The sequence below is a fragment of the Notothenia coriiceps genome, unplaced genomic scaffold (assembly GCF_000735185.1).
Source record: "Notothenia coriiceps isolate Sejong01 unplaced genomic scaffold, NC01 NC01_scaffold00003273, whole genome shotgun sequence".
NCBI lineage: Eukaryota > Metazoa > Chordata > Actinopteri > Perciformes > Nototheniidae > Notothenia > Notothenia coriiceps.
Genome location: NW_011335974.1, coordinates 165,883 through 180,716, shown reverse-complemented (window position 1 = coordinate 180,716; position 14,834 = coordinate 165,883). Strand labels below are relative to the sequence as shown.

The window sequence follows — 14,834 nt, the reverse complement described above, 5'->3', positions numbered from 1 at the left end:
GCTTGCTAAACACACACAACATTTTTTATTTATAATATACATCTTCACATCTGTTTTTTGTTTTTTACAGGACAACTCATTTGAACAGCTGTGCATCAATTACACCAACGAGAAGCTGCAGCAGCTCTTCAACCACACCATGTTCGTGCTGGAGCAGGAGGAGTACCAGAGGGAGGGCATCGAGTGGAGCTTCATCGACTTTGGCCTGGACCTGCAGCCCTGCATCGAGCTCATCGAGAGGCCGGTGAGTGGCTTTGAGATGATAAAAGAAGCAAGGGCAAGCCAAGGATCATTTCCTGACCGAGAGCAGATACTTTATGGTTTGATTTGTTTTCATCAAAAATGATGTCATATAGCTAATCACAGCATATTCTCTTCAGAACAACCCTCCAGGCGTCCTGGCCCTGCTGGACGAAGAGTGCTGGTTCCCCAAAGCTACAGATGTCTCCTTTGTGGAGAAACTCATGAACACACAAGGGAACCATATCAAATTTGCCAAAACTAAACAGCTCAAGAGCAAGACAGAGTTTTCTCTGTTCCATTATGCTGGGAGGGTGAGTACAAGGGGATGTGTACAATATGATTCAATTGGAGTCATTTCAATGAAATCTCAAATAACATTGATATTGTTTTGATTTTTAGGTGGACTATAACGCCACCGCCTGGCTGACCAAGAACATGGACCCTCTGAATGACAACGTCACATCGCTGCTTAACAACTCCTCAAGCCAGTTTGTGCAAGACCTCTGGAAAGATGGTGAGATGTACTGGTTTTAGCCAAACACCGCCTTAGTTAACAAACAGAAGAATTCAAGTGCTGAATAATTGGACCACAGGTACTCTGAAATGTTGATGTGGGTTGCTCTGAAGCCTCTCAAGCTGTATCACTGCTACTAGTTTGCTTAACAATATATAGAGAAACAATGAGACCTGGTAGCTTTACATTACTTGAGAATCATCCTTTTTTCAGTAATAACAAACAAAACATATGTTTCAAAGTCCTGACATTCAAATGAATGGAGTAGAGATAAGGCTGCACATATTTCCATCTGGATTCTCTCAGTTCTCTCGAAACAAAACATTGTGTCTTTCAGATTATTTTGAAACAAACTGCATATATGTGAATGAATTACACTAGAAACCAAAGAAATCCAGCACAGTTCAACCATTTAAACCAGTAAACACACGTTTTTCCTATTAACATAAGTATGTCTGTTTCAGCGGACAGAGTGGTAGGTCTCGACACCATAGCCAAGATGTCAGACAGCTCTATGCCGAGCGGCTCAAAGACCAAGAAGGGAATGTTCCGCACGGTGGGACAGCTCTACAAGGAGTCTCTGGCCAAACTCATGACCACACTGCACAACACCCAGCCCAACTTCGTGAGGTGCATCATCCCCAACCACGAGAAGAAGGTAACGCAAAGCGCATTGACGATAAACGTGCTGTATTTTTTACATAGTGAGGACAAAGTCAGTATCTTCGGGGATCTACTAGCTTGTTTTCCCAGACATCATTTCACAGGAGGGCAACTGCACAACCATACTAATAGTTGTGTTTCTTTACATCTATATTGTATATTCTTTAAACTGTAACATGTATTATATAACATAGGAAAACAAGTATACACATGATGCAGTATCCATTTAGTATTGAGTGTCAACCCAAAGTACTAAGTTTCTCCTCACATTCTCCTCAGGCCGGCAAGCTGGATGCGTTCCTGGTCCTGGAGCAGCTGCGGTGTAACGGCGTGTTGGAGGGGATCAGGATCTGCAGACAAGGATTCCCCAACAGAATTGTCTTCCAGGAGTTCCGCCAGCGGTTAGAAGATTTACTAACTTATAATGTGCTGCTAGAGTTTGTAATATTTCAGCAAACTCGTCTTTCATTGCTAAGCATCTGTGTGTCTTTTCCTTGCTCATAGTTATGAGATCCTGGCTGCAAACGCTATCCCCAAAGGTTTCATGGACGGCAAACAGGCCTGCTGCCTGATGGTAAACACATCATTTTAAATCTGCAAAGTAATGTATACCTCTGCCTCCTTTTGCTCACTGATCGTCTGTCTGTGTAGATCAAGCACCTGGACTTGGACCCCAACCTGTACAGGATCGGACAGAGTAAAATCTTCTTCCGCACAGGAGTGCTGGCCCAGCTGGAGGAGGAGAGAGACCTGAAGATCACCGTGGTCATCATCGCTTTCCAGTCGCAGGCTAGAGGCTTCCTCGCCAGAAAGTATGAATACACAGAACCCCCTCGCATACTTGAGCACTGTGTTACAGTGTTCACAAGCTCAATATATCTAATACAATCTTTTAGACTGTACTTTAGCCCTTTTTATTTTACATTTGATTGAGGCTTTCCTTAAATGTTTGCAGTTTTTAACACAAAACAATGAAATACACAATGCTTTATGTAACACATGACACATTTCTTTCACTGTTTTGTTTTTTAAAGGGCATTTTCCAAGAGGCAACAGCAGCTCACAGCCATGAAGGTGATCCAGAGGAACTGCGCTGCCTACCTCAAACTCAGGAACTGGCAGTGGTGGAGGCTCTTCACAAAGGTCAGCTAGTTCTTCTGCATAGAAATAAAACAAAACTATTACATCGTTTTATTCTAAGCTTATAAAATATTTTAATCTAGCCATACAATCAATTCTTGTCTTGCCTTTATAGTATTTTAAATCTCTTACCATGCCTATCTTCCTGACCTGCAGGTCAAGCCTCTGCTGCAAGTGACCCGACAGGAAGAGGAGATGGGTCTGAAGGATGAAGAGCTGACTAAAGCCAAAGAAGGCGCTATAAAGTTTGAATCGGAGCTGAAGGAGATCTCCCTGAAGCACACATCGGTAACGACTCAAACACATTTATAAACATAGTTTGTTTTGACTTGATGTCATATCCATTTAAATTTGCTTGAGGTACCAATGTCACGTTCCTTTTCACTATTTCATTGAGTGATTCAAAGACAATGAGAACAAGCTTTGATTCGAAAGGAATCTGCTGACATTGAAGCTGAGCTGAATAGTTTCTTGTCTGTGTGATCCAGGTTTTGGAGGAGAGGAACGCACTGCAGGAGCAGCTCCAAGCAGAGACAGAGCTGTACGCCGAGGCTGAGGAGATGAGGGTTCGTCTGGGAGCTAAGAAGCAGGAGTTGGAGGAGATCCTCCACGAGATGGAGGCCAGACTGGACGAAGAGGAAGAACGTGCTCAGGCTCTGTTAGTGGATAAGAAGAAAATGCAGCAGCAGATGCAGGTCTGCACATATGTGTTTTTTGTCTATATCTTATTGTTTCTTGTAGCCGTTATTTAGACGAGATGCTTTATGATCAGCTACAGTATGAAGCAGCAACTGAAGCTGCATTATTCATTTTTAGGAATTGGAAGAACATTTGGAGGAGGAGGAAGATGCCCGTCAGAAGCTGCAACTTGAGAAGGTGACCTGTGAGGGGAAGGTCAAAAAGCTGGAGGATGACATTTTGGTGATGGAGGACCACAACAACAAGCTGCTGAAGGTGAGTGTGGACAAACAACGCCCTATGTTGGTCAAGCAATTATTAAGAGAGCTAGTGTATCGACAGGAAAGAGTGGATTTCAGTAACTCATTGTGTTTTGTAGGAGAGGAAGCTGATGGAGGAGAGGGTTGCAGACTTTAGTTCCAACCTGTCAGAGGAAGAGGAGAAGTCGAAGAACCTAACCAAGCTTAAAAATAAACACGAGTCCATGATCTCTGAACTGGAGGGTAATTATCTGTTATGGATTGTCATCAGTGGTGTAGTGGTCGTTGGACGTGGGGGATCGCCGTTCCCCCACTTATTTGGAGCCCCCACTTTTTTGAAGCATGATATTTTTTAATAGTCTAATAAATATAAAATCATTGCCAGTGTTATCAGTTGCAAGTGTGTGTTTGTTGTAATAAGGACGAAAACATAATACATTTCACAGTAATTATAATAAAAAATGTCCTTAAAAAAGTATGATTCGTCATCACGCTCGTGACACCACCAGCTCGCCGCCCGCCGCTTTTGCAGCAGCTCTCTGTGTGTGTTGAGCGCAGCGTCGTTTGCTTTTTGCAGTACAGACACTAAAGTAGGACTAAGCATACCGGTAGTTTCTGTGGACCTGTCTGCCCGTGTTGTGAGTGCACTGCGCGCGTGTGCACTTGTGGCATTGTTTGGGATGACCTAATTAAAATAGCGTCCACCCAGTAAAAGATCCCCACTACACCACTGATTGTCATGTATTAAAATCCACAAAACTAACATTGGTGTCACAGTCAGAGACTTTATGCTGACTGTTATCTCTCTGCTGTACTCATAGTCCGTTTGAAAAAGGAGGAGAAGGGTCGACAGGAGCTGGATAAGGCTAAGCGTAAGCTGGAAGCAGAGTCTAATGACATGCAAGAGCAGATAGCCGACCTGCAGGCGCAGATCGCTGACCTCAAAGCCCAGCTCGCAAAGAAGGAGGAGGAGTTACAGAACGCCTTGGCCAGGTAAAGTGACCCGAGGAGTAATAAAACATTTTCCATTTACATCTTTTAATACATTTCAAAGCCAAGTAACTCCATACATCTGAGGCAGAGCTGCACCTTCTTTATACCATGTATACTTGGAATACTTCTCAAGTTATAATATTATCATGCTTACATATATCCTCATCGATGCAATCTTTCCCCCCCCTCAGGTTAGAAGATGAGACAGCTCAGAAGAACAACGCTCTAAAGAAGATCAGAGAGCTGGAGGGACACATCTCCGACCTGCAGGAGGACCTGGACTCTGAGCGGGCGGCCAGGAACAAAGCAGAGAAGATCAAACGGGACCTCGGGGAGGAGCTGGAGGCCCTCAAGTCCGAGCTCGAGGACACCTTGGACTCCACTGCCACACAGCAGGAACTGAGGTCAGCCACACTATTCTCACATATAAAGTGATATAATGTAACGTTCCTATACATTGTGTAGTACTGCACTTTTCAACAAAACATTTTGAGGTACTCTATTTTTCTACTTCAGTACAATTGAGAGGAAAGTATTGTACATTTAACTGCCCTACATTTAATGACAAAAAGTGTTGTGATCAATTAAGGTTCAGATTATTAATACAAAAATATAAATTATGACCAAGAAAAACAATATTGTACTATTAATGACATCCTATCTAGCAGTCAGTAAAGCAATTGATATGTGCCCCTTCTTTACCAGCTGCATCATTAGTGATGCACATAATAATGTATCAATATAATAATAAATCAGTGATAAAGTACATGAATAATCCTGACTTAGGCCATTCTGCATGATGATTACTTTTAGTGGTGGTACATTTGAATCCTACTGCATTTGTTCTGTGTTGTTCTGAGAATGCATGTGTACAATAGGAATGTGTCAGTAATACATTTGACATACTTGGAAAATAAACAAAAATGTGCGTGATTAATTCATCCAGGGCCAAACGTGAGCAGGAGGTGAACCTGCTTAAGAAAGCCATTGACGACGAGAACCGGACCCACGAGGCCCAGGTTCAGGAGATGAGACAGAAACACACGCAGTTTGTGGAGGAGCTCACAGAGCAGCTGGAGCAGTCCAAACGAGTAGGCCGCCAGCGTTTATACACAGTTGGATCTCCTTAAAAAAAATCCCGACACATAGGATATTGATCTTGTATTTCCTCTCACCCGCTCAGGTGAAGTTAAACCTGGATAAGGCTAAACAAGCTCTGGAGAAGGAGACGTCAGAATTGACCATAGAGGTGCGCTCACTCAACCAGGCCAAACAAGACGGCGAGCACAAGAGGAAGAAGCTGGAGGGTCAGGTGAACGATCTGCAGACACGCTTCACCGACAGCGAGAAGCAGAAGGCAGAGCTGGGAGAGCGCTGTTCCAAGATCACTGTGAGTGACTCTCAGTAACTACATCAGTACTTCACATTTTGAAAAAATTTGCATTTTTAAAAGCTGAAAATGCATATTTGCCTTCATACAGGTTGAGCTGGAGAGTGTGACAGTCATACTGAACGAAGCAGAGGGAAAGAACATCAAACTGAGCAAAGATGTTTCCAGCCTTACCTCACAGCTCCAAGACTCACAGGTGACCAGACTTAGCAGGATTTATCAAACTTAAAAAAAAGTGTTATAATGCCAATACAATCTATATGTCATCTTTGCCGTGACAATCAAAGACACAAAATATTGCTTGCTGACAATCAGTCAGATCTGACCTTTGACCCGCTGTGCCGTTGCAGGAACTTCTGGCTGAAGAGACGCGTCAGAAGCTGCAGTTCTCTACAAAGCTGCGGCAAGCGGAGGACGACAAGAACAGTTTGCAGGAGCAGCTGGAGGAGGAGATGGAGGCCAAGAGGAACGTGGAGAGACACGTGTCCACCCTCAACATCCAGGTCAGAGCTCACACTAGAGAATGTACAGGTTCATTTATCATATGGTTAAATCATAAAGAAAATATCAGGGAGGAAAAAACAAGTAACACATCAAAAAGGGTTTCAATGATGTTTTACTGTATATGAGGTATACATGGGACGGAAATAGTATAGACACTGTCTAAAATGTTCTTCTGTCAACAGTTGTCAGATTCAAAGAAGAAGCTCGACGAAATGACGGGAAACGTCGAGCTGCTGGAAGAAAATAAGAAGCGTCTGCAAAGAGATTTGGAGGCAGCGAACACGCAGTTTGAGGAGAAAGCCTCCGCGTACGACAAGTTGGAGAAGACCAAGAACCGTCTGCAGCAGGAGCTGGAGGACACGCTGATGGACCTGGACAACCAGAGGCAGAATGTGTCCAACCTGGAGAAGAAGCAGAAGAAGTTTGACCAGGTCAGTCAAATCTGAAAAGGGGTAACACTAAGAGATAACAGTTAAAGGATTAGTATTTTCTACTGCATCTTGTTTTATTAAATGTTGCTTTTGTCTATTTTTTTTATTGAGATTTCAATAAATTAAAGTGTTAATCAATTTTTTTCTCATATGTGGATGATACATTTCCCGTCCAATATTGATTTGTTTTATGTTTTTAATTTACGTTTGTTTCTTTTATTATATTCCACCACTGTTATGTATTATTATTTGTATTTGTATTATTACTAGTATCATTATTATAATTATTACTACTATTTTGTCTTCTTAAGACCTTTTCTTAAAGGTGGGGTAGGTAAGTTTGAGAAACCGGCTCGAGATACACTTTTTGTTATATTCCATGGAATGCTCTTAACATCCCGATAGCAATGAATATCTGAAGTGCTTTGACAAAACATCCATAAGAAAATGTCTTCTGTGGAAGCCGTAGCGCTGTAAGAAGCACGACCAATCATCTGAGCCGGCCCGGCTAAAATAACTGGATGGCCTACCTGCCTGTCAGCCTTCCATCTGTGCACAAACTTATCTCGTGCCCTCATTGGTCATGTGCGCGTTTGTGTGTGTTGGAGGAGGGGCTCTGTAAGGAAGTGGCAGATTTTTTCAGGTTGTGTATTTTCAAATTCTAGCGCACTCGAGCTGGTTTCTCCAAAATTACCTACCGCACCTTTAAGTTACTTATTCCTATTGCTCAAATTAATTTTTACTTTGAAAGAGTTGCCAAAATAAAATGGGGTAAAAATAATAAGACAAAAATAATTACACATTATAAGTTATAACCTTAAAATGCCTTTAATCACTATTACCAAAAGTAGCTTGAATATATATATTAGCAACATAACTTAAGCATTACTCCCTTAAACATCATCAATGTTTTGCTTTCTTCCCTGGTCTCCAGATGCTGGCAGAGGAGAAGAGTATCTCCAGTAAATATGCAGATGAGAGAGACCATGCTGAAGCCGAGGCCAGAGAGAAGGAGACGAAGGCTCTTTCCCTGGCCAGAGCTCTGGATGAGGCCCAGGGTTCAAGAGAGGAGCTGGAGAGAGCCAACAAGTCCCTGAAGATGGAGATGGAGGACCTGATCAGCTCCAAGGACGATGTGGGAAAAAATGTTAGTGCTGGTCATTTAAAAACATCACTGTTTGCTTCTGGACTAGTCTGACTCATTTCTTTATGAAGCCAAAATACGGAAGTTCAGTTAGCTTTCTGTTGATGGCAGGTCCACGAGCTGGAGAAGTCCAAGCGAGGCCTGGAGGGGCAGGTGGAGGAGATGAAGACCCAGCTGGAGGAGCTGGAGGACGAGCTGCAGGCGGCTGAGGACGCCAAGCTGCGTCTGGAGGTCAACATGCAGGCCCTGAAGGCCCAGTTCGACAGAGACCTGCTGGGACGAGATGAGATGGGAGAGGAGAAGAAGAGGCAGCTCATCAAGCAGGTAAAGAAACAAAACAATGGTTGCCCTTCAAATGAAAGTATGTGTTCCGGTCCAGCATTGGTAATCTGAGCAATGCTGCTCTCTGCTGCAGGTCCGTGAGCTGGAGACAGAGTTGGAGGACGAGCGTAAACAGAGAACCCTGGCGACCGCAGCCAAGAAGAAGTTAGAGACGGACATGAAAGATATGGAGGGACAGGTCGAGGCGACCAGTAAGGGACGGGACGAGGCCATCAAGCAGCTCCGCAAGCTCCAGGTGAGTGGAGGGATGGATGAGATGCAGCAGCAGCAGCAGCAGCATTTTATTTTCAATGGACATTTTTGCTTTTATCATTTACATGTTTTTGAGTATTTAATTATTTATTGTCATAGAAGTTTGTCGTGTTGTAGTTTCTTTTTGAGATTCATGTGTTTTTTTGTTTGGTCCTTGTTTAATAAAGATATAATTATCAGAAAAATTACCATCTACCATCTAAACAGCTGTTTATATAGAAATCAATTTCCACTTTGGGATCAATAAAGTATATGTAATTTAATTGTAGTGATCTGGTAGGAAGTTATAGCAAACTAGGAAAGAAAGAGGGTTTTAACTACATTATAACAAACTCAGATGTTGTTGCAAACTGGAACTTCTTGACTTCTCAACTCTGGCATTATTATATTTCCTTATGTTGTGCTAGTTCCTGAAACGTACTGTATTTGGTGTGTTTATGTGCTGTAAACTCTTCAGTGTAATGTTGAATTGAGCTCTTCATCAACGATAAGAACAAAGCTCTGGCTTGTACTGCACTGTAAATGTATCACACAATTAAACCACATTATGATCCTTCTCTTATTGCTGCCTCTGTTTCTCCTCCTCCTCCTCACCACCAGGCCCAGATGAAGGACTACCAGAGGGAGTTGGACGATGCCCACGCTGCCAGAGAGGAGGTGCTGACCACCGCAAAGGAGAGTGAGAAGAAGGCCAAGGGTCTGGAGGCCGAGCTCATGCAGCTACAGGAGGTACCACGATAGATTCCAAACAAGACAGCACATTTGTTTGTGAGCTGATCGTTGAAGTAAAGGATTCACTTCTCATGTGTACAGGATCTGGCTGCAGCTGAAAGAGCACGGAAGCAGGCGGAGGCCGAGAGAGACGAGCTGTCTGACGAGCTGTCCAGCAACTCCTCTGGAAAGTGAGTGGAAATGTTATTCTGTTTCGTTGTCTGTTTTATAGTGGTGCAGGAGGTATGCATTGTTGTAGGCTGACGGGGAGGTTAGCATCGCAAAGGCTCCCTCAATACAAAGCCATATGATTTTTGCATTGGACGTTGGAATATTGCAGAGAGTAAGGACAATTTTTGTTATATTCAATCTCCAAAAGTGAATAGCTAACGTTAGGCTATAAACAAACTGCATCATGGTTACATGACGCTAAAGGTGGCTAATGTTTAGTTGTTTAATTTAGTCGCTTGTTAGCAGCCACCGTTTTTTAAACGCATAGAAGCTTCAGACATTCACCAGTGGGGACCTAACCGACGTATTTTATGTTATTGAACAAAACATACAAATCTATATGTTACCTACGCATTTTATTCCAGGCATCGAACCAAAAGCTCAATAAAAAACAGTGTGAACTCATTCCTCGCTTTTAGGATTCATCCCTGCACCAATCTATTATATAAAGAAGAAAGGTATTGTTAACATTGTGTTTTACACTGCGCTACTCGTGTGCAGGTCCGCCTTGGCAGATGAGAAACGCCGTCTGGAGGCTAAGATCTCCCAGCTGGAGGAGGAGCTGGAGGAGGAGCAGAGCAACATGGAGATCATCAACGATAGACTGAGGAAGAGCACACAGCAGGTGACCCTGACAGGAGCAGCTGCTTGAGTCATAAAAGGCCACACAAAAAGGGCAGAGGCCTCATCCATGTCTTTATGTTTGTTCCCTCCACAGGTGGATCAGCTGAACAGCGAGCTGCAGACGGAGCGCAGCACCTCCCAGAAGAACGAGAGCGCACGGCAGCAGATGGAGCGCCAGAACAAGGAGCTGAAGGCCAAGCTGCAGGAGATGGAGAACCAGGTCAAGTCCAAGTTCAAGTCCTCCATCTCTGCCTTGGAGTGCAAAGTGGTCCAGCTGGAGGAGCAGCTGGAGCAGGAGAACAGGTGGGGGGCACAGAAAGAGTCAAATAAAATGCTACGTAATTACACTTATGACAACATACCATGGCCAAGGGGACAAATCCGTCTAAGATGTGTATGCATTTCCCAGTAATGCCTGTAACATCAATATTATTTTGATTAACACATTTATATATATTCAAGGTATCATTTCAACAAATATGACTAGTTTTGGGTTACTTTTTGGTTACACTCTTTGTTCCTTTCCTAAACTCTTTTGTGTTCTCTCAGGGAGAAGCAGGCATCTGCGAAGGGTCTGCGCCAGAAGGACAAGAAGCTGAAGGAACTGATTATTCAGGTGGAAGACGAGAGAAAGCAGGCCGAGCAGTACAAAGACCAGGTATGATGTTTGTGAGTTGGAGGATATGTGGAGTTGATGTTACATTTGATACTAGGTTTTCTTGAAGTCCTCTCTTCGCTCATTAGGCAGAGAAGTCGAATACCCGCATGAAGCAGCTGAAGCGGCAGCTGGAGGAGTCGGAGGAGGAGTCTCAGCGCGCTACAGCCGCCCGCAGGAAGCTGCAGCGCGAGCTGGATGAAGCCACCGAGGCCAGCGACGCCATGAGCCGCGAGGTCAACTCTCTGAAGAGCAAACTCAGGTAGGGCACAGGGGTCTGTTTGTTTGTCTGTCTCTCTGTATGTCTGTATGTCTCTCTGTATGTCTGTCTCTCTGTATGTCTCTCTGTCTGTCTGTCTCTCTGTCTGTCTGTATGTCTCTCTGTATGTCTGTATCTCTGTCTGTCTGTCTCTCTGTTTGTTTGTATGTGTCTCATTCAGTTTTTTATTTCTGTGACGCTACAGGACACAGAAAGCGCAGGAAGAATAGTAACAGAATAGTAAATAGTCACTATTCAGTGGATGCCGTGTGAGGGTAAAATAAGCATATCCTTATTTTTCACTAAAATGACCAACTTCAATCTTATTGGTTTGACAATATTTTCATAATATCAAACCATTAGGTGCCAGTTCATTTACATATGTCTCCCAGAAAACACGCACTGAAATGTTATTCCTTTATATGTACTAATTGATAGGTGGATTAGCAACAATATTGACTTTGATGCATTGCAGCAAAGCAGCAATGCCCCTAGCGGATATCAGGAAAACAGCTTCCAGCAATCAAGTAGGAAATAGTCAAACAAAAAGTTTGAAGCAAAGGCTCTAGATTGAAAGCCTGATATAATAGAATATTTGATGTTATGCTGTAATGGCCGTGAGATCAAAAAATGTTGGTTTAAATTTCATTGAGGACATTTCTTGTCATTAAGATCAGGTGTGAGTATCTGTTCTTTGGCTAGACAGTTTTCATGTAGACTTATCGCAGCAGCTGAGGTGGAAATCCTAAAATACTGTTAAACTCACACGAGGGCCAAAATGTGTGCCATATACATTAACACAGCCTAAATGATGGAAGAATGTGTAATAAAAATGACCCTATTGCAGCCCTAAGGTGTTTTCAAGTCAGAGCACATTCAGAGAGATGTAAACACATTCAAACTTTACATCTGTATATCATTTTGTTTGGTTGCTTTACTGAGCAAAAGCAAAACAATGGTGTCCCTCTCTATTCCAGAGGCAACCCTGAGCCCAAGGAGTAACACAGCAGGTACCTCTGCGCCTGAGTTACCCCATCACCGTTTCTGATTAACTTACCAAAGCTTTTCATTCCCTCATGCACTCTTAATGCTTTCATTCCTTCCAATGATCTAACTGAGAGAAATATGACTCCTCAGATACCATGATATCCTTAGGGAAAAAGAAAATAATACAAGTGGACTTTCCAATACACCAATCTCTAACTGGTGGCCATATTTTTCTCAGCGCTTGGTTTATTTGCCATAAACCAAACTCATTTTCTCTGAGCCACGAATGAGTTACAAAGATAACCAGCGTGCCTAACCTGCAACCAAAGCACTACCTGTACATTGTTCATTTCATCGACACCATCACATAACCACTCCTCTCATTGCGGGGACATGTGTCTGTGTTTGTATCTTGTCTCCATGTCTGGGGGAATTTTAGGCGTGGAAACGAGCCCTCCTTTGGCAGCACATCCCGGCGTACTGGCGGAGGCCGAAGGGTGGTGGACGACGCCTCCGAGGAGGAGGCCGACTCCCAGGGCGACTTCAATGGAACCAAGTCTGCGGAGTGAGGGACGTCAAATAACCAAATATCAGTATTTTCTTCCTTCTGCCACTTTACCAAAAAATAACTTCAAGCCTATATAGTTCTTCCACATCACATCAAAAATATATCCCAGTGTACTGATCTGTCGTCTTGTTTGAGAGCACCTTTTCTTGACACGCAGTAGAGTGGTGCGGGAATGAGTCTTAAAATCAGGGAATGAGTTAGCATCTTACCACTTCTGGTTAGCTCGTCTGGAAGTCAACGTTTTTGGTTTTTGTTTGAAATAAGGTCTGTGGCTAATACAATTGATGAAATGTTCACATCCTGTTCTGCGACATAATATACATCAGTAAACATCTACTGGTGAAAAACGGGGTTGCTAACAATTGGCTATATAGAACTACTAGACGTCATGACGTTGAACATTAGCCGCCTTTAGCTTAGCGTGATGTGAAGTCATGTAGTTAGTTTATGGCAGAGCGTTAGTTTCCTCATTCTGTGGATTGCATTTTTGCTTGAACTAGCATAACATTGGTGTTAACATTTGGAGTTTATCCCGCTGGACAATACATGCATTTGCTACAGAACTTATCTTCTTCAATATTCCAAAACCCTATGGAAAAAACCCATTGGCTTTTTTTTGTGGGAACCCTTGTGATGCTAACTTCCAGGTCATCCTTCAGAAATACGTCATCACTGCACGACTTTAAAATCAGAAGGACTTGATATCAACATGAGGAGTTGTGTTGGTGGCTCTGCTGGTGTGTTTTTTGCTGTTCCTTTTTGTGAATTTTTCTTTTACACTGTTTTGTACTACACTGAATGACTGATTCCTTCTTATGTAAGGTTTTGTACACAAACATAGGTGCCCCTATTACCACGCTAACCTGCCAGCAAAGCCTCGGGCCTCCACTATAATTAATTTAAAGCAGAGACATCGTGTACGTCTATGGACGTGTAACCGTCGTCCTGTTGCCTGTGACTGCTGTTAGTGTTTCTCAGCAGCACTGCCACGTTGGATATGTAGAAAAGAGATCTATATACTTGCTCTGCATCCAGAGAGTGCTGCTGTTTGTACTCCCAACAATTATATAGCTGTTCAACATTTTCTAAAGTCACCGTTTTATATTATTTTCACCTGATCTTTTGCCCAGATATGTTTAGATTAGATTGAGTCAATGTTTTAAGTCAGATAAGGTTTAGGGTAAGCTTAACTATTGGGCAAACCTAATTTTATATTTGTGTCTGTGATTTACTGTACAAAACAGCCCCTTATTTCCTGAAAACCAAATCTTTTTTATCATGTTATATGTAATCAACTGATGTTTACAGGACACCAAATAATGTTAACTGTTGAACCACCTGCACAAGAAATAAAGATATTTAAAAAAAAACACATACATTTTCTCCTTTTAATGTTTCCGTCTTGAGTCAGTCACTTTAAAGATCATCTGTTCACTTCAATAGAAAAATCAAACTAACAGGATTGTAGTTGGTATAGTACCTCAGGCACACACAGTTTAGAAACAGTTGCAGAGGTGCTGCGTACAAACAAACAGTACAGTGTTCATGGAATACATTTACAGTGTTAGTTCAAGGAAGGTTAGACAGCAAATGCATTTGTATTAACCACAAGTAAACTCCACACTGCTGTATACAGTGACAACCGCTGTATGCATGTTATGTTTAGATATGTATTGTAGTTTTTCTTTGATAAGCTGCTGGATGGCAGTAGTGACGGATAAACATTTCAGGAAAAAGCAAAAGGTCACAATAAATCACTCTATTCACAATATCATTCACAATATCTCTTATGAAAAGGCAATATTCAATATAGGCTCTATTTACCTACACAAATATACTATGAGCTGTGCTTGTCTTCGACCAGTTAAAATCTATTATTGCTTTTATTTCTCCTCACCATATATAACTCCTGATGGCAGACAGGAGCTCTCTCACCTATTAGGGATGTATTACTATACATTCAGTAGTAAACACGTGCCCACCTAACTTCTACAGTCAGCTAAAATCTGTATAAAAGTCAGAACACTTTTTCTTAAACTTCATATTCATAATTCTTGCATACCAGATGATAATGAGTCTGTACGATGACAGGAAGAAAGCAGTAGAAAGAAAACCGTGTGAGATGAAGCTAGCCTGAAGAAGTGACATTCTCTGATTCCTAGACACCTGACAGCATAAGGAATAGATCATCCACCTCATTTGTTTTTAACTGCTACAGCAAACCAAGCCCTACAAACTGAAGAGA

The 14,834-nt window shown here is 42.5% G+C and overlaps 1 protein-coding gene across 4 annotated transcripts in view; it reads left to right on the top strand.

The window, feature by feature from the left end:
- The window catches only part of myh11a (myosin, heavy chain 11a, smooth muscle), a 30,103-nt gene extending 16,144 nt beyond the window's left edge, over positions 1–13,959 (top strand). For 3 of the 4 annotated variants that reach the window (XM_010766269.1, XM_010766268.1, XM_010766267.1), the window contains 29 exons: positions 71–244; positions 381–554; positions 643–757; positions 1,222–1,415; positions 1,700–1,821; positions 1,925–1,994; positions 2,072–2,232; positions 2,455–2,563; positions 2,717–2,848; positions 3,049–3,255; positions 3,377–3,514; positions 3,618–3,741; positions 4,320–4,491; positions 4,683–4,895; positions 5,438–5,582; positions 5,675–5,881; positions 5,973–6,077; positions 6,232–6,384; positions 6,568–6,816; positions 7,751–7,963; positions 8,072–8,284; positions 8,376–8,537; positions 9,155–9,283; positions 9,368–9,456; positions 9,998–10,121; positions 10,215–10,423; positions 10,670–10,778; positions 10,865–11,037; positions 12,461–13,953. In XM_010766269.1, coding sequence (XP_010764571.1) covers positions 71–244; positions 381–554; positions 643–757; positions 1,222–1,415; positions 1,700–1,821; positions 1,925–1,994; positions 2,072–2,232; positions 2,455–2,563; positions 2,717–2,848; positions 3,049–3,255; positions 3,377–3,514; positions 3,618–3,741; positions 4,320–4,491; positions 4,683–4,895; positions 5,438–5,582; positions 5,675–5,881; positions 5,973–6,077; positions 6,232–6,384; positions 6,568–6,816; positions 7,751–7,963; positions 8,072–8,284; positions 8,376–8,537; positions 9,155–9,283; positions 9,368–9,456; positions 9,998–10,121; positions 10,215–10,423; positions 10,670–10,778; positions 10,865–11,037; positions 12,461–12,590 — 4,515 coding nt within the window. In that variant the 3' untranslated portion in view covers positions 12,591–13,953. Of the gene's footprint in view, positions 1–70; positions 245–380; positions 555–642; positions 758–1,221; positions 1,416–1,699; positions 1,822–1,924; positions 1,995–2,071; positions 2,233–2,454; positions 2,564–2,716; positions 2,849–3,048; positions 3,256–3,376; positions 3,515–3,617; positions 3,742–4,319; positions 4,492–4,682; positions 4,896–5,437; positions 5,583–5,674; positions 5,882–5,972; positions 6,078–6,231; positions 6,385–6,567; positions 6,817–7,750; positions 7,964–8,071; positions 8,285–8,375; positions 8,538–9,154; positions 9,284–9,367; positions 9,457–9,997; positions 10,122–10,214; positions 10,424–10,669; positions 10,779–10,864; positions 11,038–12,011; positions 12,045–12,460 lie in introns of all 4 variants that reach the window. The other variant, XM_010766270.1, reaches the window with a different exon arrangement.
- Positions 13,960–14,834: the final 875 nt, after the last annotated feature.